The sequence below is a fragment of the Vanacampus margaritifer genome, chromosome 1 (genome assembly GCF_051991255.1).
Source record: "Vanacampus margaritifer isolate UIUO_Vmar chromosome 1, RoL_Vmar_1.0, whole genome shotgun sequence".
Taxonomy (NCBI): domain Eukaryota; kingdom Metazoa; phylum Chordata; class Actinopteri; order Syngnathiformes; family Syngnathidae; genus Vanacampus; species Vanacampus margaritifer.
Window position 1 is genome coordinate 49,961,393 of NC_135432.1, and position 23,036 is coordinate 49,984,428.

At 40.4% G+C, this 23,036-nt stretch overlaps 1 protein-coding gene across 2 annotated transcripts; it reads left to right on the forward strand.

Moving 5' to 3' along the window:
• The first annotated feature begins 16 nt into the window (after positions 1-16).
• Positions 17-22,686, forward strand: mia2 (MIA SH3 domain ER export factor 2). 2 transcript variants are annotated; one of them, XM_077573762.1, is made up of 28 exons: positions 17-300; positions 430-563; positions 2,778-2,864; positions 2,968-6,985; positions 7,109-7,321; positions 7,760-7,860; positions 10,083-10,214; positions 10,367-10,388; positions 10,560-10,648; positions 10,725-10,793; positions 11,314-11,424; positions 11,529-11,600; positions 12,171-12,275; positions 12,450-12,572; positions 12,654-12,824; positions 13,985-14,075; positions 15,417-15,484; positions 15,558-15,628; positions 15,697-15,798; positions 15,882-15,978; positions 16,086-16,153; positions 16,293-16,378; positions 18,059-18,172; positions 18,395-18,544; positions 20,920-21,084; positions 21,166-21,215; positions 21,297-21,468; positions 21,553-22,686. In XM_077573762.1, the coding sequence occupies exons 1-28, from the start codon at positions 159-161 to the stop codon at positions 21,747-21,749; spliced, it is 7,020 nt and encodes a 2,339-aa protein (XP_077429888.1). In that variant the 5' UTR covers positions 17-158; the 3' UTR covers positions 21,750-22,686. The 2 variants fall into 2 exon arrangements, with proteins under 2 accessions (XP_077429888.1, XP_077429970.1); XM_077573844.1 differs by having other exon boundaries at positions 59-300; positions 2,968-3,289.
• The last annotated feature ends 350 nt before the right edge of the window (positions 22,687-23,036 follow it).

Sequence of the window (23,036 nt, forward strand, 5' to 3'; positions counted from 1 at the left end):
TCACTTCGTTGCAACGTTAATGATTACCCTCTGCTGGGTTTAGATCTAATCGCGGCTCCTATTGAGTGTTAAACACAGCTTCAGATCAGAGGCAAATGTCCACAACCCAGGCCAAGTAGTTGAGATAATTTCACAAACAGCCTGTTTTTACTTTATGTATGCTTGTGGATACATCAAGAATGACCATTTCGCACACTGGCATAATATTATGGAGTACAAGCATGTTTTTTGTGCTTTTACCACAATTGGGCCATGGATTACTGTCTGACTTCAAGATCTGTGGAGATTCAGAGTGTGAAAGTAAGTTGGACAATAAATAACTAAAAAGTGTACACATTTTTGATCACTGTACTGTACTTTAAAGTCTCCTTTTGGCTCACTGTGATTTTTGTGTGTATGTTTACATCTGTCTGTACTATATGCGTGTAGGTCGAATGAGCAGGGTGCGGGCAGTAAGGGATCACCATGGAAAGGATTGTCGTTTCCTGAGCTTCCGACAAGGAGAAACCATCTTTGTGTACCATAAATTGTCTGGAAAGAGGAGCAATCTGTGGGCTGGCAGTGTACGTCTGACTATTAATTAATTAAAAGGAACAATACAGCATAAATAGCAACGTCATACACATATTTTGTAGTAACATGTTCCATGTATGCCTGGGTTTCTAATGTCACAGGGAGAGATTGACCTTCCTCCTAAGGAATTGGTGTGTTTCTTGTGATTGCATAGCACAGTCAAAGACAAAAAGTTTGCTGTGATTATACATACCAGAAATAGGATCGGCTCCAGTGTGGATGTGAAATGGAGCAATAACATTAGCTATTTCCTTTCAAAATCAAGGTTATTATTTAAAGATGTGAAAGTTGATTATTTGAATTGGCACTATAGGAAAACATACAATTAGACATTGGGGACTCTCAAATTGGACAATGTTAACTTTTCAGAAAAAGTCATTGGCGTTTTCATATTTTGGGTCATATTGAGGTCGAATGCATATCAAAGAATACATTTTTGGATTTCTTGTGACAACACAAACCACTTTTTTTTTTAAATTTTATCTGCATATTGACACAAATGGGACTTTTTTTCTTTTATTTTGTTTTATGACCCTTATTTGGCCTTTGATACCCTAACCCAAAAGTGCCCGAGCATTTTGAGCATGAAGACCAAGTAAAAAAATGTCACTATTCATTGGAGAACCCCAAAGCATTTTCAAGCCTTTGTCCCCAGGATTTGGTCATGGGACCAGGTTGATCTTCTATTACTTGGCGATCCGATCTTGCTACAGAAGTTGGCTCTAGGTGTCTGGAATGTCACCTCTCTGACAGGGAATGAGCCAAAGTTGGTGTGCATGGTTGTGATGTTCCAACTAGATATAGGCTCAACTCCATACACAGCTTGGGCTCTGGTGCTAGTCCTCTCGAGAGGCTCTTTTTCACTCTGGTGTTGCCCACAGTGAGAGGCGCCAAGCAGGTGTGAACATACTTAACTGCCCCCCAGTTTGGTTCTCCCTGGTGGACAAGAGGGTAGCATCTCTCCACCTTCGGGTGGGAGGACGGGTCCTAAGAGCAGTTTAGCATAACCACGTTTTTTTAGAGTCCGAGCGAGTGATGGAGAGCGCTTCCATTGGGGACTCCATTGTTCTGCTGGGGGACTTAATGCACACTGCATTGGACTCTGGACTGGCCCCTCTGATCAGAAACACAGCTCTGTTCTGTTATTGGACTTCTGTTCTGTGCAGGAGACCTAAAAAAATGACAGGTTTGTTCAACCATTAACATTGCATCATCAAAGAGAGCAAGCCATTTTCAACATTTTGGATTGTTCAATAATTAATAAAAATGACACCCAAAATTATAGATTTTATCTGCCATAATGTGACTTATGATAGTTTCGGCCCGACGCCAGCGAAATTCTGGTATCTCTGAGGCATGTGCTTCGATTTCTGCGGTTAAGGTCGCCAGTATGGTTAAAAAGCTCCTCTGTGGCAGGGTCCTGGAGGTAAGTGAGATCTGCCAAGAGTTACCAAAAGCTCTGGATGTTGTGGGACTGTCTTGGTTGACATTCCTCTACAACATCGAAGAACATCAAAGACAGTGCCACTGGGTCCAGGGTGTTGGTCACCATTTCAAGTATCTTACGGTCTTGTACACGAGTGAGGGAAGAACGGGAGATGAACAGGTGGCTCGGTGGAGAGTCTGTAGTGATGTGGACTCTATTGGTCCGTTGTGATGAAGAACGAGCTGAGGTGAAAGTTGAAGCTCTCAATGTACCGGTTGATTTACATTCTCAACCTCACCTATGGTTCTGAGCTGTGGGTCGTGACTGAGAGTACAACATCCCAGGTTCAACAAGTAGTCTAAATGTGTTTCCACCGGCAGGGTGTCTGGGCTCTTGTGCAGAGATAGCGTGAGAAGCTCGGTCATCTGGTAGGGGGCGCAGAGTAGAGCTGCTGCTCCTCCACATCGAAAAGAGCCAAACGAGGTGGCTCGGGCATCTGTTTTGGGTGCCTCATGTACGCCTCCCTGGTGAGGTTTTCCGGGCATGTCCCACCAGGTGAGGCTCTGGGGACGACCCAGGACACGCTGGAGAGACTATGTCTCCCAGCTGGCCTGGAAACGCTTCAGGAAGTCTGGGCTTCCCTGCTAAAGCTACTGCCTCAGCAACTTGTCCCCAGATAAGCGCAAGAGGGTGGATGGATTTTTAATTAATTGATGTGTGTCTCTGCTCTGATGCATTATTCAAGCTGGATGATTGAACCACTTTATTCTGATTTCAGATGAACAAACAGTTTGGGTATTTTCCAAAAGACGCTGTAAAAGAGGAACAGAAGTTTGCAACTAAGGAGATAGAAGTTGTAACACAGGTATCTACTTTACTTACTTAACAACAAAAATTTTAACATTAGATGTGTTTGATAAGAAATGTGTTACTTTGCTATCTAAACTGCATATTCTCTTTTCATTAAGGAATCTGATTTTCTGTGTATCGACGACTTTGGCTATCCCATTGACTCCAGTCATTTGAACACTGATGATGATGATGATGATGATGATGATGATGATGATGATGATGATGATGATTTTGGTCTGAAGAGCCCACCTGAGGAGGTTGAAACAAGTCAAACAAGCAATTACAATGACGAAACAAATGCTGGAACTACTTCAACATCTAAAGATTCCTCTTCAGAATCTTATAGCACACCAAGAGAAGAGGTTGAAAATCAGGGCAATGGTGCTGCCAAGACAAAGCAGGAATCTCATAAAACCGTTGTGGAACTGAAGGAAAAAGGTGGGTCTCCCGCCTCTTCCTGGCTTAGTTCTTCACTGACAGGATGGTTAGGTGTAGAAAAACAGGAGGAACCTGAAAATTCAGTTGAAGTAAAGAAGAAACATTTGGTGCATAAAGAAGATTCGTTCACATCTTCAGTTACAGGGTGGCTGAGGTTAAGTGAAAATGAAGTAAAATCAGTTTCTGTCGAAGACAATCCAAACTGGGGAGAGCAGGACAGAAAAGTTGTTGAGTCTTCAACCATGACTGGATGGCTTGGCCATGGAGGCAATGCAAAAGCAGACTCTTATGCAGAAAAAAAGAATGATGAGAAAGAACTGGACATGAAAACAGCACCAGGAGAGAACTTCAGGAGCAGAAAGATGTATCTAGATGTAGATACCCAACAAATAGAAGAGAAGGAGATTAACGACATGGGGACATTGGGTTGGCTTGGAAATGGGCTGTCAAGGACACTCGGGTTTGGCCTGAATGACAAGGACACGGAAGAGACAATACAAGTTAGTAGGGGAGAAGTGGAGAAGGATGAGAAACAGACAGCGTCTAGTTCTTGGTTTGATTTGGGGATCAGTGACATTTTATCATTAGGAAAAGACAACAATGATGGTGACAGAACTGGATCAGACACAGGGTCTGACAACATTGTTCAAAGATCTGTGAATTCTGACAATATTCAAGAAACATCTGCTGATAGCAAGGACAGCGAGTTAGATGACACATCTCAGGTTGATCAAAATGACTCAATGCCAATGCTCACTTACATGGAATCAAGTTCAGTGGAGCAGTCAGTGAGGGAGAATCAGGATTCCAAAAATGATGAGGTGAGTTCACATGAGCTTACAAATCAGGTTGAAAACATGGTGGATAAATCTAACATAGCGTGTGTGTATGGTGCTAGTGATGATGAATGTAAATGTGAAAGAAGAGATAAAGATATGTTGGATGAGATTGCACAGAAAAGTCAAGGGCACGAAAGTGGGTCTTCTCTGGGGTCCAAAACTGAAGTAAAAGAATCAGAAGAAGATGACACGTGGAAGGAAATACACAACAAAGAGAAAGGTGAAGATATAGAAGAACAGAAGAATGTAGAAGATAATCAAGAGGATACAGAAAAGGAAAAAATAGAAGAGAAGAGTCGGGAAGTGTTCAGTGAGAGAGCGGCACAAGAGAACTGGAAGGTTACTGACAATAACATACAAGAAGACAACCCTCTAGAATTTAACACAGACCACTTGAAAAAGAGAGATGCTGAAATGTTACATGAAACTCTATCAGAAGGGGATAAAGAAAAACATTCCTCTCGTGGTAGCACACCCAGTCAAGATGCCCAAAACATGGAGCCACCTTACCTCCAAGCGACATTCATATCCGTGATGAACTTTGTGTCTTCTCTTGGACCCCAAAAAGGAGATAAAGAAGATGAAAAACAAGAGGAATTGGGTGAGGAAGAGAAACAGGACAAGATTAAGCTAGAACAGCAAGACATTCAAGTGTCGTTCGAGAACGAGATTGTACCGAGACAAGAGAAACAGCAAGAGGAGCTTACATCCAGGGAAAAGCCTGAAATCTTGGAAGAGTTACAAGTTAAGACACCAGAAGAGTTAAAAGGGATGGGTCAGTTACATGATAAGACGCAGGGAGTGTTTACAGAGAATGGGAAGGAAGGAGGGGTGGGGGAATCAAAAGACACAAAGAATGAAGGAGTTAATGAGTTAATGCAGGGGGAGGAAGTAAAAGATGAGAAGCAGAAAGGCTTTGAACAATGGGAGAAGCAAGAGGAGATGAGAATGTTGGAGAAGAAGATCCATGAAGAGGATGATGAGTCAGTAGAGGAGCTAGATGATAAGAAAAGATTACATGAGAAGGAGTTAGAATATTTGAAGTTTGGCGTGATTGAAGAGCAGGAAAAGCCAAAGGATATAGAGGAGATTGATGACAAGAAACATGGAGAACTGAAGGATTTTATACAGAAGGTGGAGACAGAGAACTTTGAAGATAAGAAGCAGGAAGGATTTGAAAGAGGAGAGAAAAGTGATGCGGTGGATGAGTTAGTAGGGAAGATGCAAGAAGTGGTGGAGTTAAAGGAAGAGAAACTAGAAGAGTTTAAAGACAGACAGGAGCTGCATGAGGTGGGAAAGTTAGAGGAGAAAAAGGGTGATGTGAGTGGTGAGTCAAGAAAAGAGTTTGAAGACAGGGCGCAAGAGGAGGGGGGAAAGTTACAAGAAAAGAAACATAAAGTGGATGGTGAGTCAGTAGAGGGGTTAGGAGACCAGAAGCAAGAAGAATTAGAATACAAGGAGCAAGATGAAGGGGACACGTTTGAGAAGAATGAAGTTGATAGTGAATCAGTAGAAAAGCTTAACAACAAGCAGAAAGAAGAGTTCAGAGATGAGGAGCAGGGGGAGGTGGGAAAGATGGAGAAGTATGAAGAAGATGGTGAGTCAATAGAAGAGTCAGAAGAGAAGGAGAATATGAACGAGAAAAAAGTGAAAACGCAGGAAAAGGCAAGCGACTTAGTAGAGGAGTCAAATGAGTTTGAAGATGAGAAACAGGAAGATTTAAACAGAATAATTAAGCAGGAAAAAGTTGAGGAGAAACGGAAAGAAGGGTTAAGAAAGTGGAAACTTGTTGGGGACTTAGAAGAGGGAACACTCGAGGAGTTAGTTCAGTTCAAAGAACAGGAAAGGCAAGAATTTAATAGGGAGTCAAAGGTAAATGAAGACATGCAGAATGCTAGTGACTTTGTGGATAGCAAGAATGCTGGTGGGGAAATAGAGAGTCTTGAATGTATTGAGGAGCAGTGTACTCAATCTAAACAAGATCAAATCACAAGAGAGCGAGAAGAACATAGTTTTGAGGATGGAGCAAATCTTCTGTATGATGCAGCAACAATAACAGACATTTTCTTAACAGTCGGAACACAAGAGGTCTCCCTAGAGGACATTGAGCCTGATCTTACTGGTTTGTCGTTGGATCAGAACAAAACTGAGCTCACAGAAAATGTGCCACGCGCAGATGAGAAAGGTGGGAATATTTATTCAATTGAGACTGAGAGTAATGAAAAAACATTTACGTGTAACGCTACGAATGCAGGATGCGGAAATGAATCCAGAAACAATGGAAAGAAAAGAGATCGGTTTGATGAAAAAAATGAAGTTACAACAGAAAGTGGAGGATTATTTGGCCCCTTTCAGCGCCCCGAACATGAGCTGGACTCCACAATAAATAGTGATGATTATGAGGACTTGCAAAAAGGTTTGCAGTCAGCGTCTCCATACCTGACACAAAATTGTCATTCCAATTCTTTGCCTCCAAACACAGCAAAGCCCCACCAACCTAACCCTCTGTCCAAACACTACAAGACTCTCCAAGACCATATGAGCACAGAAGAGATAACTATTTTGGCTGAGATATTTGGGAAGAAGAAATTTGAAAAACTGGATTACATTCTTGGCCACACAGACGTTTTCACTGAAGACATTGGTGATGAATCGATATTGTTGGAAATTGAAACAATTCTGCACCACGAAAGGGAGAGACTTTTTGCACCAAGCACGAGACTCTCTGATGCACCAGAAGAGGACAAAGAACAGACCAGAAATATTATTGCAATTCAGAAACTAGAAGTACTGCTGAAAAGAGCGAGGGACACTTTCAACACCAGAAAGTCAGACATCAATAGAGCAAACGCTCCAGGTATATACATATATTTATTGCCACAGAGAGCATCACTGCTGTTAAAAATGCAACTTTCATCACATTCAGTTCCTTCATTTGAGTATGCTTTCAATTTGCATTGACATGTGTTTCCTAATACAGCTCAGTCAAGTTGTGTTGGTGCATCTTGCTCCACATACAACAAAGATCAAGAAACTATGGAGACAGTGAGGGCGATGGTAGAGAAACAGAAGGATGGAGGCCCAGAGAAAAATAAGGAAGATCACAATGAAAGGGGAAGTGAAGAAATCTCCCTGGTGGAGAAAGTTAAAAAACTGTCTCACAGTTGGACCATCCCACCACAGTTACTGGAAGGTTGGCTGGAAAACCCTATCACAAGCACACAACATACAGTAAAGGAGTATAACGATATTCTAGACCAGAGTTCACCAACCTTTTTGAAAACTGAGAGCTAATGGTAGTCATTCAGGTGAAGGCATTGATCATGCTATTATTCAATAATAATAATAATCAATATGCCACACTTTATTTCTATAAATCTCTGCCAGTGTTTACGTTTTAAATGATCATTTCTGCAATATTAGAAAATCATAATGTTCCATCACTGGTGTACTATTTTTTAGAAGAGGCTCACGGGCTATGCATTCGGGGACCTGAGGCCCGCACGGTGTTGGTGACCCCTGTTCTGAATTGTGTAATCCAGTCGTGTTGTTTCAACTGAACTCCATATCCATCAACATGTTAGTTGCTCTTGGGCTCACAAAGGATTCTCAAATGTCTTTTTTTCCCCAGGGATAATGGCACAGATTCAGGACGTTCCTCATGAAATTCAGAAACAACCATCCTCTCAGACTCATGCAATGAAGGACTTCATCAAATGGCTTAAAATTAAGGTATCAGTTATCAAAAATTGATTCCGCCAGTTCAATCCCTGGATAGCTTTAATTCTCCCGTTGGCTATGCATTGCAGAAGTAGCTCGTGATTTTCTAGAGCCACTCAGTGGACTGTGCTTCTTTAAGAAACTGAGTTTACAATGCGGAACTCCCTCCCACTTTAATCTACAGTAGCTGCGTTTCGTTTATCTTATTACATTACTGACATCGTGGTTCGGTTCCACACAGGCCGACATGCAAGCCACTTTAATGTAAAGACTACTGTACACTTCTAAATGTTAAGACTGGGAGGTATTCTGAAATGGACGACAGTAAAACTGTTTCGGTGAGTTATTCGCACTTGAGGAATTTATAACTGAGTGAGCTAAAAGCCGATGGACACGTTTGTTTACAATCAGGTGATCCATATGTTCAATTGGAGCTTGCTATTTTGTATAATTATATCAGCTTAGCCTATTACTAAGCATTTTAGTGTACCTTTTTGTGTTTTGTTTTGGTGTTTTTGGGACGTGACACCTGTTTCTGTTGCTGTTATTTGGAAGCGCTCCGACCTGCCAGTGTGGCATTTTGCGTTAGGTGACGTTGCGGGTCAACCATTTATTAAAGTAGGGAGCGTAAACATTTTCTTTAGAGCCTGTATGAGTGAGTGAATATTATTTTTCATTTCATGTTTTGTTGTTGTTGTTGTTATATTCAAATGTAAATTTTAATTCACGAGTTATATCAGTGTGAAGCCGCTCTTACCGGGAGATTGGCAACTCGTTTCGATAACCATCTTCCCCTTGTAAAAGGTAGGTTGGTTTAGTCCACAGCACAGCGCTGTTGGCTCACGGCTTACCCGGTTACTTCTAATTATTGTTTTAATGGTTAATATTTTGAAGCTATTAAACAAATGAGCGAATTCAGTAATGTCGGAAGACTCGGCAAGTGACAGTTTAGGTAGCAGAGCGATGGACTACCGTTCGACTGTTGAGACTTACTATGGTGTCGCTGTGGAGAAAGTCAAGGATGTACGTTATGTGGCAAGATTCGTTAGCATTTTCTGCTAGCGTCACACAGCTGAAGAGTGCTTGTCATGCCATGCTGCTTTATTATGTTGCCATTTGGCATCTTTCAGCGTCGACTACGTTTGTGGCATATGAATTCCGCTATCTTGCTGTCACTGTAGTTGAATAGTGTCTTTTGAAATGAGTGTTTAAATAATCAAAGACGTGGCTGCTAATTTTTAGCCTGCTGGCCAAGCAGTTAATCTCATGTATTTTAGGTCTAGTGGAACATTTACTATGTAAACAAACATAAATGCTATTATTATTAAGGTCAATGAGAGAGAGATTTAGTTATTTTCATATTCTGATTCTATAGAACAACGGCAGGTTAAGACAAGGAGATGTAATTTTATCAGTGAGTCTATTTCTAACCGTAATTTCTTCCTACTAAATATATAAAGAAAAAAACATTTACTACTCTCAAAAAGTTGGTGGTATTGGGCTTTCAGGTGAAATTTTAGGATGAACCTAAAATGCACTTCAAACGTTAGAGGTGAACTTCATTTGATCTTCTCTAAACTTTTGAATGCAATGTCCAGCTCTTACATTTTTCACAACTTTTTTTTCTCTAAAATTAACCTGGAACATTTAAATTGACAAGTGTTTGTTTCCCCCTCCTTCCCACTCACGTCCATTTCTATGCTTCTCTGTGACTCCTCCGGTCTATCCGTAGCAACCTGCTGATGACACTTGCCTCACTGGCAACTTATCTCTGATATTGTCCATCTAAAAGCCTCACATTGGCAAGGTACTAATTGAACCAGAAAACATATTGATTCATGGATCAAACACCCAGTGTGAATATTGCTGTTCAGGTCTTTGTTAGAGAATGGCAGGTACTGGACATGTGCATTCAAAGGTTTTGAAAAAGTCAAATAATTTCTTCTGTTGAAGTGAATTTTGTGTTCATCTTATTCCTGAAATGTTATCTGAAGGCCGAATATCCCTAAACTTTTGTGTCGTGCATGTGCTCTAAATGCCAGGTATAGATATTCAGCAAATTTGTAAGTTAAAGCGTTGCTTAAAATAAATAGCTTGACCTGCAAAGATCTTTGTATTTGGGTGATCTCTTTTGGTCTTGTTTGGCATAAGGAGGTTACACAATGCTACGAATAAACACTGCTAAATTATACTGAGAAATGTTTTGTTTTTTGTTATCTAACCACACATTTCAGGTTGTGTCCTCACTGCCTGATGACATCAGGCCAGGTCCTGACTTCTACGGAATCCCATGGGAACTAATTATCATCTCCAGTCTGGTGGGGCTGATGACCACATTATTGTTTAGTTGTAGATGTTACAGCTCTGTGAGTATACAGCACATACACACACAAATAACTTGCCATGTAATAGATTGGCGTATGGTTGTGTTTTTTTTAGCATATTTATTATTAATCAGGTTCACATTTGAAATGCAGTTTTTGATTGGCTGTTATAATGTTTCCCTATTTTAAAACAGGTCAAAAGCAGAATGTATCAACGTAAGTTTCCCCTTCCTTGAAACATTACTATATCAAATATGCAAATGTTTGTATTTGGAAAATGTGTTCTATCAGTGTTGGTGCTCTAATTTATACTTAGAAATATAAATGAAGCATATTGCCTATACATTCTTTCTTAGAGGTACCCAAATCCCTTAATTTTCTTTCCAGGTAAAGAGTGGTGGATGGCTAAGCAGGTTGCACAACTGTTTGAAGAGAAGTGTGAAGTCTTGGAAACTCTCAGTAAATGTCAGCAAGAGGTTCGTACTATTTTGTATTTGTCACAGTCAACCTCAAAAACATTTTTTTAATTGTCATTGCATATTTTATTTTTAGTATGATGAGCTAGAAAACTCACTAAGTGACAGTGGCGCCTTAGCGAAAACCCATATGACAGATCTTGAGGTAAGGCCAATTTTTTACAAGATGTGAAAGAGACCATTGAATGCAAATGTTTCTTGGGAGCAGGCTGCTATTAATAACTAAATAAATTAACTGTTTAAAGGATTTGCAGTTAAGTATTGTTCACATACTACTCCTTAAGTATCATTCTTGTACTACTCTCAGGGATAATATTGGATGCAGTATGCACATACAGACATTTAAATAACAAGAAAGATTTATTGGTTCCATAACAAAACTGTAAAATGTGAACTCGGGCATCAGTCAATGCTCTTTTTATCTCTTTACATTTTTCAATTGCTCATATACAGTCAAAACTGTTGAGGATTTTTAGAAAATGTTTTATGGCCATTTATTATTATGCATATTATGAACTTATTCATTACATCGCTTTACAAGAAATACTTACTGGCCTTTAGTTATGGAAAATGTTTCACACGTTTGTTCATTACTTAACTAATATTTGTGTTGACCTGTTAATCTAATGCTTATCTCATTTCCTTTTTACCCCGGACTCATCCAGGTCAGAGCCCGACAGATAGACCTTGCTAAAACTCAACTAGAAGAAAATCTACAAGAACTGAAGGAGCAGCTGGATCAGCAGCGAGCACACAGAATAGAACAGGAACAAAAGGTAACATTGTACCATGCATTTTCTCCTGGTTAAGAACAGCTAATCATGAACGAGGGTAGAGGAAGGTGTTCTTATTTGGGATATCATATTTTAATTCCTTTAAGATCACACTCCTTGAGCAGAGCATGGAAAGAATGGAGGAGGAAACCAAGGAGCTACAATCACAAGAAGAACAGGTGACTTCCATTGCTAAAGGACTCTTGTCCAAACTTTAAGAGATTATTTATTCATCAAAACAAAACCGTTTGAATTTTGAATAATATTTGACAAAATGTGTGTGGTCAAAAATCTAATTATTTGATCTCCGTTCCGCTCCAAAAGTAATGGAAAAGAGGCGTTTGAAATGAAATTTGCGATTGAAAAACTATTTTTGGGGGTCTGGAAAGGATTCATTATATTTTCAATGGGAAATTTGATTTGATGAGGGGTAAACTGAGTTATGATATATATGTGATTGTGAAACTAATTACATTTGTAGGTATAAATGTGATTGTCCTGAAAGTTCAATTATGTCTTCAGATACACAACAAATTCAAACTTGTTGGGCTTGTCAGCTTGTTTTCATTTTTATTTGACAAAAATGCTATGAGGTTAAACTTGAATTCTCCAAGTGGAATTTTCCCAACAAGCCATCTTGAAGGCAGCAGTCATCAATATGCGTGCTCTACGTGGTTTTCTACTTTAACTTCAGCCTCTGTCCCTTCTGTGTTTCATACGTCGACACTCTTGTATTTTTCCTTCCCAAGGCTCAAACCACCATCAAAGTATACAATATGAACAGTGAGAGACTACAGAGGAATCTGGAAACATCTGGAGAAGAAAAAAATCTGCTCAAGGAGAGTAACACACAGGTAAGACAATACACGTGTTAATTAAAATGTTGATAAGGTAAGAGAGAGATTCTTCCAGGTCTATCAAGTCAATGTTCCTTTGCCATCTCTGTGACTGTTTGTGCTTTTCTGTCTTTTTATTGGTCAATTTCCTGTCTGTCGTTCAGTATTTTTGTGTGTGTGTTCCTTGTGCAGTTAAGGCAACAGGTGGAGGGATGGGCGGAGCGAGTGAGTGAGCTGGAGGAGGAGATGAGGAGGTATGAATTGGCCCACAGCGGAATGGTGCAGGATGTGGCCAACAAGGATGAACGTATAATGGTATGTGTGACTGCTTGGATTTGAGATGCCTTAATCAATTGATTGACCAAAATTATATGAACCCAACACTTTTGCCTTCAGTCCCTCACTGATCGGCTGCTGGGGATGAAAGCTTGGGATGCCGATCTAGAGGGAGATGGAAGTGACGCATCCAAGGGGACCACAGGAAGCGCTGAGAGGAATGGAAAAGCAGATGGAAACAACTCAGAAATCCATCTCCAGAAAGTCCAAAAGCTTATTTATGCTGCTAAGGTAAATAAACAAACTACACTAAAAAGCACAGTTGAGCATTCTTGCTATTTTATAGAGTACAAATACTTAATTTAGTCGAATTTTCTTAAATCTTCAATTAACTTTATTTACTGTATATTTCTGAAGCTTTTCACTTTTACTGCACTACATTTACTAAATAAAATGTAGGGATGCACCGAATAGTCAACCACCGAAAATTTTTGGCCCAAAATGGCAAAAATGGCATTCGGCCGAAATAAAATTCAAGCCGAAATAATATGGCCGAAAGAGGATGTTGTGGTGACGCAAGCAAAAAAAAAAAAAACGCTGTAAGCAAGTGTCTGTTTGAATTAAACACCAAACACGGGAGTGAGTGTCCACCTTGCTGCTCGCTGCCGTTTGTCAGTACCGGCAGCTTCATTGTGCACACCGGAGAAGGAGAGGGTTGCTTGGTAAACTATGTCAAAAAAGAGAGCGCTGCCGAGTACTGCACTACAGGTGAGCCACTTTTTGTCCTGCAGCGTCCTTCCTTTTTTCTTTGATGAGAGCCCCTCGAGCGGTTCCACTTTTTCACTTGCATTTTGGTGGCTGTGCTAAATACTTTAGCTAATGTTAGCACTATTGCTATCAACAGTTTTAAACAAGTAAACACTATCTCCGGGTGACTACAGACCTGTACAGGACGCTGTGTGTGACTTTGCAGTCCATTCCCAAAGCCGATTGGCTGGTGCGGAGAAATTTATTTATTTTTAAATGTTGGCGAATATATGAATGTGCCGATTTTAAGTGCGCCGCACCGTGTTCCACTCCAAATAGCCTACAAATTTATTTCGGTGCATCCCTGATAAAATGTATACTTGAATCTGATACATTTCTCCTAACCATGTTCATTACTAGTTACTTCAAAATAAAATCCAAAGAAATTGTCGATAATTCAGTACAGCAAATGTCATATTCTACAACGTGACTTCATCATCTACTAAGTTATTTTCTGTTAAGATACTGGTACTTCTACTCAAGCGTCACTTTCAGCAACTTTATATAGGACTGCAAATTACGTCTGATTGCATGGAAAGCCGTAATCAGGACAATTTATCTTAAGATATGTTTGAGGTTTATGATTGACCTAATAAAGAATCTTTCCATATAACACTAACGTGCCATTATTTGTGTGTTTGTAGCTAAATGCAGACCTCAAATCAGTTGATGAAGACAAGGACAGAGTGTTTGCTAAACTGAATGATGAAGTAAAAGCTAAAGAGGACCTAGAAGGTGAGTACTCGTTTCAAAGATTCAATTGATTCACTGAGGTTGTTGTTTTAAAATCATTATATACATTAGCATACCTTTTAATGCGAAGGGCTACCATTTCTATTTCGTCCCTCCCTACCACCAGATGGCGGTGCTTCAAGCACTGAATGTTCCCTTCACACATGCGCAGTTCGAGCTATGCATACCAAAATAGTCACCTATGACCCTAAAAGAGTATAAGTTTTCCGGTGTCACAAGAGGTTTGTTTCCTATGGAATCTTCTCACGTGTGACAGGAGTCTTAAAACCGTAGTTACAGTCATAACTTTCGCTTTATACACTCTTCTGAAACTGCTCAAGTTACCTGCTGCCCCCTGCCCTAAAAAAACACCCCCAAAATGTTTAGTGAAAAATACTTTAAATACACTAACAATAAAATGTAAAGGATGGAATTGTTTCTCATTAAAAGAGTATACTTAGCTGCCAGGCCGTGGGCAGAGAAACTGTGTGGGGGTGATATTATGTAAATTAGCTGTTCTGTTACATCAAAATTTGCAAAAATCAAAAGGACTAGGGTGTGCAGCCACCAGTGTTGTACCTGAACGAGTTCAATAAATAAAAATTCATGAACTTATATTTTATTTATGATTTATTGTGGGAATGCTGAACAGCATTGGACCACATTTTAATACATTCAGTGGATTGATACCAACTGACTATTATATCAGGAAATAGATTATAATTTCACTAAAAAGATTAAATGCATGCTAGGTTTCAGCATCAGATGACACTTTTCAAAAATAAATACGTCATTAGCTATGAATTTGAACAAGTTAAGTTAGCTCAGTGCTTAGAGCAATTGCCTCCCACCACGGAGAACCTGGGTTTAAACCCCGCTTGAACCACATTTTAGTACATTTGATGGTTCGATACAAACTGACTATATCAGGAACTGGATTATAATATCTTTGACATTACTAAATGCCACCTTAGATTGCAGTTCAAGTTTTCTTTTTATTCTTTTGTCATTTAACTACAATTAAAAATGTGTAATTTTTACATAATTTATCTTTCAATTTACTTCATAAGCACATGCATTCAAATCTTAGCATTCAGCTAATTAGCATTCCCACGCAATTTCTGCAGAAATTGCACTTTGTCTAGTTTATTTATTTTGTTCTACTGTTAAGTCCCCGATGTGGCAATTTTGCTAAGAATATGGGGAGTTTGTGAAAGAATATGGATCTTTAAATCAGCAGAAGGACAGATTTGTAAAATGATCCACAGCAACAAGGTGAGACAATAATGGCGATATTACATAGTTGCAGTCTCTAATTGCCAGCGTGTGTGCTTTTTCTTGTAGCGAGCATTAAGGACTTGGAGAATGAGCGCTTATCTATGCAAGCTGACACTGAGCACTACTCCGAACAGGTAGCTCACCTCAACACAAATGAGTGCAATTGTAATATTCACTATTAATTTGCCTCACTTTAATACTGCTCAGGTCCAACGGCTACAACAGAAACTCCAGATTATGACGGAAATGTACCAAGAGAATGAGCTCAAGCTACACAGGTAATGAATGACACTTAGGTTTAATTATTCCAAAATATTTTTGTTGTTGACTTTTTTCTTGTGTGAAGGCTGCTGACAGTGGAGGAAAAAGAGCGTCTGCAGAAAGAAGACAAATTGAATAAAGCAGATAAAAACATTGCTTTGGCCATGGAAGAACTCAACAACTACAAGTAGATACTCCTGCAAAACATATTGAAACATAGTAACGTGTGTGTGGGCTTTGCCTTCAACACGCCTGCCTGCGTTTCTTCAGGCTTCGTGCGGGGGAAATGGAGGAGGAGCTGGAGAAAACCAAGCAGTCGTATCAGACACAGATATCAGCCCATGAGAAGAAGGCTCACAATAATTGGGTTTGTAGTCCAGAATCTGTTTAATAAAAACTCTCACCATGGACTATTCTGTGGTCATAATTCTAATCTTATGATTTAGCCTAACAGATTTGCTTCTTTTTGTGCAGCTTGCAGCACGTGCAGCAGACAGAGAACTGTCAGACATCAAGAGAGAGAACGCCCTCTTCAGGCAGAAGTACGCATCACCAGTCAACACCAGCAACCCACCTTCACCTTTGCCACCCGCTCCACCATAATCTCAAATTTTTCGAGTTCTCAATTTAACTTGCATCTTTTTATTATGCATGAATAACTTGAAGTGTGTGTGTTTACAGGCTTACGGACACACAGTTTAAGTTGGATGCCCTCGATAAAGATCCGTTCGCCTTGGATAGCCTGGCCAGGCCTTTACCTTTCCGAGGTCAGCAGAAACACCCATACATAGTAGTACACAGTATTTGAACGATAGCTTATACACACATGGGCAAAATTGTTGGTAACCTCGCTGTTCATTAAAGAATAACCCACAGTGGTCACAGAAAAAAATCAAGTCAAAAGTTATAAAAATGTCCAACTTTAATTCTTTGCTTTGGTCCTATCTAAATTAGATTTTCCTGATTTAATTTTATAGCCATGTGTCACTAGAGAGGCTGAAAAAAAATATGGCTTTTTCTGAATGAAATGAAATATTTTGGTCATGTTTGACATTTAAAAAAAACATCTTTTAATTTCCAACCAGTATTGCATATTGATAATGGAGAAAAGGCACAAATAATGCCCATATTTGCAAATGTTTTCTTTTGATTCAACACAAAGATAATCACTCGTCTGCTTTTATGCAGTACAACAGAAAATTGAAAATCAGACAATTTTCAATTAATCTAAACGATCTATCTATTGTCAAATATAATTCGCGATTGATTAACCCATTAATCATTTCACAGCTAAATGATCGTTTTACTTTAACTCATTCACTTCCAGTCATTTTCACTGAAGCAACCCCCTTCGCTCCATATGTTTTACTGGATTTTGACTGGCTTTTCAAGGCCCACAGAATATTGTGTTTTATTGCTATAAAACATGGAACCTACCAAAAGAAAGATTAGAGTCTCTTTTTTCATCAGACAAAAAAAGTATATTTGTATCTGTTTCCGTTTTGCAGCAATTGGCATTGGAATATAGCTAAGTTTCATCATTATACACAAACCTGTTGAAAACATTGGGGAAAAGAGCTTGTTGCAACATGGCCCTGGTTGATCTCTTTAACTCTGCTGCCACCTGCTCGCCGGCCTTCGTAATAACTACCGTTGCCTTAAGCCACCTCTTCTTGTCAGAAGCTGCATCAAAGCCTTCTGTATGCTTTTGCATAAAAAAAACATGTAAATATGTTTTTGGGAGTGAAGGACAAAGTGTTAAAAAAAAAAAAAACGTTTTTGCACATTTTGGGATTGAATGAGTTAACTAATGAATATCAGGCATTGCTTTTGAATTTGGTCCAACATAATTATTTTTCCAAAAACAAACTCATTAAACAGGCCTTGACGAAAATGGTGAGTCCACTTTGACTCAATAACGACAGATGGTGCAATCTGATGTTAATGTACTTTGACCTTGGAGTTTATCTTTAATTACTTTGGAGGTCGGTCTTGGGCTCTTGTGCTACCATTCGTATTATCCATTTCTAAAATTTGTCATCAATCCATCATCCATCTGTGTCCACATCCAGGGAGGTTAACTATAGTCCCGAGGATCTTAAATTTCTGAATATGTGCAACTGTAGTCACAGGAACAACAAGCTGCTTAGTGATGGTCCTCTAACTTTTACTTTTAACATGCGTGTCTATAATTTTCTTTTTGAAATAATTCTATTGCACCACAATTAAATAGCAATATCTAATTTTCATTGGTTAATTTTCATTACATTTGTATTTTCTTGTTACTTTGGTCAGATTCATATTTATTCCTTCTGTGACCACTGTGGGTTTTTCTTTCATTAACGTCGGGGTATCCATCCCAGTTTTGTTCTTGTTTACATACGGTAAATGCTCGGCCTAGATTTCCAAGATGTTTAACTCACCGAGCTATTCTCGTCGTCCTCCAGCTGAAAGATTGCCTTATGGTCCTTCTCCTTTGGGTCGGCCTGCGTCTGAAAACCGAGCTTTACTCTCGCCTCCCACACTTCTTGAAGGGCCTTTAAGCAGACTGTCACCTCGAGGTGTGTGTCCACAAATACACAATATGACCACTTGAACAGCTGTGGCTGTAAACAACAACAAAAAGATACTGCTTTAAAAGGACTAAAGAATGTGTGCACAGCGTTCTCTCACAGTTTCTCACATTTTTGTTCATAGTTTTCCAGCTTTTCTTCCACTCAACACAATTGTGTCCCTTTTCCTCACGCTACCCTGTGCCCCATTCACTCTGGCTGTTTTTCCAGTAACTCGTGGTCCAGTAGAGCCCCCTAGTGGCCAAGGGGAGCTAGAGCAGAGTGGAGGCGCGCACTCGGACAGCGGCTCCGTCTCGCCTTCATGGGAACGAGATCGCAGAGGGCCCCCACCAGGACCCCCTGGGCCATTCCCCCCTCAAGGTGGGTATCTAGATTTAGTATTATCACATTGAACTGCTAATATCCATAGTTATTTTTAACTCTTTGATTGCCAAAAACGTTAAATAACGTTTAGTAATATCCTACGGAGGACTGCCAAAGACGTTAAAAGACGTTCACTATGTTTTTTTGGGGAAACGGGTGGAGGAAAGCCTTGGCCAGCTGTGCTGAAAGTATCAAGCAGATCTAGTTAGTATAATGACTATTTTTGGGCACTAGATGGCAGCGATGACTCTCTTTGGACAAGATTGGGTAGGCGTCAGTAGAAGACGTGAGGCGGAGCTAGAGTGTTGAGGGGAGAATGGCTGAGGAAGCGAAAATGGCGACCGGTTGCAAGCAGCTCACGCTTGAGCATTTTTTTCAAAGACGAAAAGCATCGACCAATGCTAAAGAGCACATTGATGACGACGATGATGATGATGATGGTGACTCCGAGGTTGAAGCCGAAGTTGGAAGCGTTGACGCGGCGGCTATGATCACGTCATAAAGCCTCACCGGCTAGCGATGCTAACGCCGGAAAACGCGGAGCACAACCGAGCACTTCTGCACAGGCGGACGTTCAATCGGACGATGAAGAGTACCCCGAGTCCAATGCATATTCATCGGAGGAGTGGGTACAGTCTGATGACGGAGAAGACACTGGTTCTGGACTACGATGCCACCATGAATGGAGCGGATAAGATGGATCAGAACATCTCTTACCACCCGGTATAGGAACTGAAGGACATGAAGAAGCCAGACGTAACACCAGCTCACCGTATCATGATCCTGAGAGTAAACATGGCCAAACACACACTGCAGTATATACTTGCTATTCCCCGGAAAAAAAGGCCGGCAAGAAAGTGTAGCGTCTGCAATCGCAGTGAAACTAATCTGTTGTGCAAATCCTGCTGCGTCCTCTTGCACGCAGGGGAGTGCTACAAAAAGAAAAACTGTAGTTGAAACATCCACACAATTGTAATTAGTACCACAGTTGCACACATTTGTAAATAGTTTGTCAAATTGTTTTGTCAAATTGTTACACTGTTGAATGTAAATAAACGTATTTTGCTATCAAAAAACACTTTTCCATTGTTGGTGGTAGTGTTTTACAGAAGTAAACCACTGTTTAGGTGTTTGTGGCATCATTCATGGAAAAAAAAAGGTGTCAAATTCACTAGAGTGCATGAAATATCGTTTCACAAAAAGCTTGATTTCTCCATACAGTGATACCTCAGCTCACGAACTTAATTGGTTCCCAGAAAGTATGTGTGAGGCGAAAAGTTCGTCTTCCAAACATTTATTTCCCATAGGAAACCATTAAAATGAGAATAATCCGTTCCCAGGTCCCCATAAAACATAATTTTCTACTAAATAAGCCTTAAAACTACACAAAATATACCTTATTTTATGTATAATAAATGTGCTATTGTATTGTAATTAAAGAAATACACTGTACTGTATAATAAAGTTGTTTTATTTGCCTTTGTGATGGTAGTTGATGGCTTGATGGAATGGAGTGGGAGGAGGAGGGAGGGAGGGAGTTACTGTTTGGAAGTAGAGTCACCTTCCATAAGGACTGTAGGTAACTCAACCTCCGGTGTGGCTTCTCTTCTTTGCTTCTTAGGAGACTCTTTATCCTATGTGCTGACTAAAAACCTCTTAATTGACACCTGTTGCTTTCTGAGTTGTAAGGTCTTACGAAACTGAGGCATCACATTATCATTCATCATGTTGATGATTCTCATAGCCACAGTCTTTTCTGAATGGTACTGTTCGATAAAAGCCTGCACATCACTCCACTTAGTTAACATGGTCTTGATGCTCTCACTTGATGCTGCAGCCATCTCCTCCTCCTCGTCCTCACATGACAACTCCTGAATGGCTTCCTTCTGCTTGTCCTCTTGAAGGCGAATCAAATCCTCTGTGTTGAGGACCTCATTATGGTTCGTCCGCCGAAAACTAGTTCGTCAGCTGAGACTATATGCTCGCGAATTTAATGTTCGTGAGGCGAAAAGTTCGTGAGCTGAAGCGTTCGTCAGCCGAGGTATCACTGTATTTTGTTTCAAAACAGAGCATTTGGGTGAAACTAACCATTTTCTATTGTTGATTACTGAAAAACGGAATATGGTAGAAACAATTTCTGATGAGAGATGAAAGTTCAAGCTTTCATTTGGTAGTATGTGTGTTTCCATAGTCCAAACACAAAATTTTCTGTGGACCTTGAAAGATCAGTCAAAATGCTTAAATCGGCTGGCACCCACGGCATCCCTTTTCTGAAAACGCTTGGCAGTCAAAGAGTTAAATTTCTTTATTTAAATAAATTTGATCAAAACATCTGCATGATGTCTACTTCCTTTTTGGTCACTCTCCCTCAGGCTATATGTTTCCTGAACCAGGCGGTCCAGTCTATAGGAGACCTGGTCCCTGTCCTCCCCTAGGAGTGATGGGTCCTCTGCCACCTCCAGGTCCTCCTTTCCCCCATCCAAGGGGTCTTCCTAATTCCCGGCCCCAGGGGCCCATCCACCCTGCAGACACAACAGGTGGTCACTCCTCCTTTCATGTTGCTATAAGTGGGTGTCTTCCCCAGTGGCTTCATGTTGTGCACTTGTCTGTTGTTCCAGATGGCACAAACAGAGAAAACAGCCTCGGACCCGAGCACGACCACAGAGAGGTTGGTTTGTGTGTGTGTGTGTGTGTGTGAACTAAATAGCATTTTTGAGGCGAGTTTTGTAATGTTGACTTTTTCCATCAGTTTGGTCCCGGTGATCGAAGGACTCCCCCTGAACCGGCTCTGAGAATGGGGCCGGCACCACCTCCTGGGCCCCTAATGGGCCCCATTGATTGCCCGTTTCCTGGGCGAGTACCCTTTGGACCTCCTGATTTCTTCCCTCCCAGAGGTCCTGGAGGACCTCCCATGATGCCAAGTGAGCAGTCATAGTCGCCTTGGATTATCATCATTGTGAATGTCGTGTTTGAAGATGACTCTCTCCACCTTTCGTCATCTCCAGTGTGGGCTCCCCGGCCAGGGATGATGTTCCCTCCTCGGTACCCTCACGGCGGACCTGCGCCTCCTCACCCGCTTTCTTACGCGCCACCGATGCGGCCTCCTCCACCCGATGGCCTTCTGCCTCCTTCCATGTCCCAGCAGAATCTCCCCTCGCTGCCATGCAGCCAATCGCACGATGAGCAAACAGCCGCTCCTTAAGATGCCGTTTGAACCCGATCAGGTTTTCACTTGTTTCTTGTTCATACAGCCGCTGCTGATGGACAAATACCCAAAATAGTCAATAATGAATGTCATTGGGGGGGTTGAAGTTATCAAATTCTTGAGATTGAGGCTGGTTTTGACATTGCTAGCTAAATTTGAGCATGTGTTTTTGTCATGTATTTCGACATTTGGAACTTGACTGAATCATGTCTAGTCCAGGATGCTTGCAGTAGCTGATCTTGCGTTACGGTTTGCTGACGTGATCATTTCTGCACTTCATCCATCCATTTTGTTCCACTTATCCTGGTCAGGGTCACTGGTGAGCTGGAGCCTTCCCCCCAGTTGACTGTGGGTGAGAGGTCGGGGTGCACCCTGGGCTGATCCCCAGCCAATCGCAAAGCACATAAAGACAAACCAGTCTTATTCACATTCACACCAATTGAGTAAATGTTTTTGGAATGTGGGAGGAAACCAACACAAACATGAGTAGAACACACAAACTCCACACATAAAAGTCAAGTGAAATTCAAGTTCAGAAATTTGACTGTAAGAGATGTGCTAATCAAATGCTCCACTGTGCTGCTTACTTCCACAAAAGAAAATGAGCCATCCAGTGTTTTTTTGTTTAAGTGCAAAAAGTCGCCAAATAGAATACAGTATATGAGAATGGGCTCTGTTGTTACTATGGATTTTATTCCCTCCTGTCAGGCTGTCATGAGATCAGTTGAGTTTAAAATTCCTGTAAACATCACGTTGGTGTTCAATTTCAGTCTTGTCATTTTACTGTTTATACTGGATTCTCATGTGAATATTTCTTAAATCTAAACTCATCTTTGTGAGCAAGTGGCTAAAGATAAGGCCTGAATCTTGTTGTGAAGTTTGTAAAGAATACAAAAAAATATGATTGATTAAATAAATAAATGGTGTAAAATGATTGCTGTTTCTGGACCTTTCTTTTTTACTGTAGCTAACTTTTACAAGATTTTAGTATAAATACTTTAGTTCTCAGGTGAAACTGCATTGTGGGGTGAAATTTTGTTACACTTCACACTCCACAAAGGTCAGTGCTCCTAATTGATATATTTTACAAACCACAATTCCAATGAAAGTTGGGATGTGTAAAACAAAAGACAATTCAACGAATTACACATTTTTTATAACCTACATGCTACAATCAATTTAACACACTACGAAGACAAGTTCTTAAATGTTCAAACTAATCTTTTTTTTATGAAAATATTGTCTCATTTTGAATTTGGTGTCTGAAACATATTAAAAAAAAAA

Excerpts from the sequence above, each read along its gene's own strand:
- mia2 (XM_077573762.1), top strand. The coding sequence starts at position 159 with ATGCTTGTGGATACATCAAGAATGACCATTTCGCACACTGGCATAATA. Across the intron at positions 301-429 it reads TGGAGATTCAGAGTGTGAAA|GTCGAATGAGCAGGGTGCGG; the intron begins GTAAGTTGGACA and ends ATATGCGTGTAG. Across the intron at positions 18,173-18,394 it reads AAGCAGACTGTCACCTCGAG|TAACTCGTGGTCCAGTAGAG; the intron begins GTGTGTGTCCAC and ends CTGTTTTTCCAG.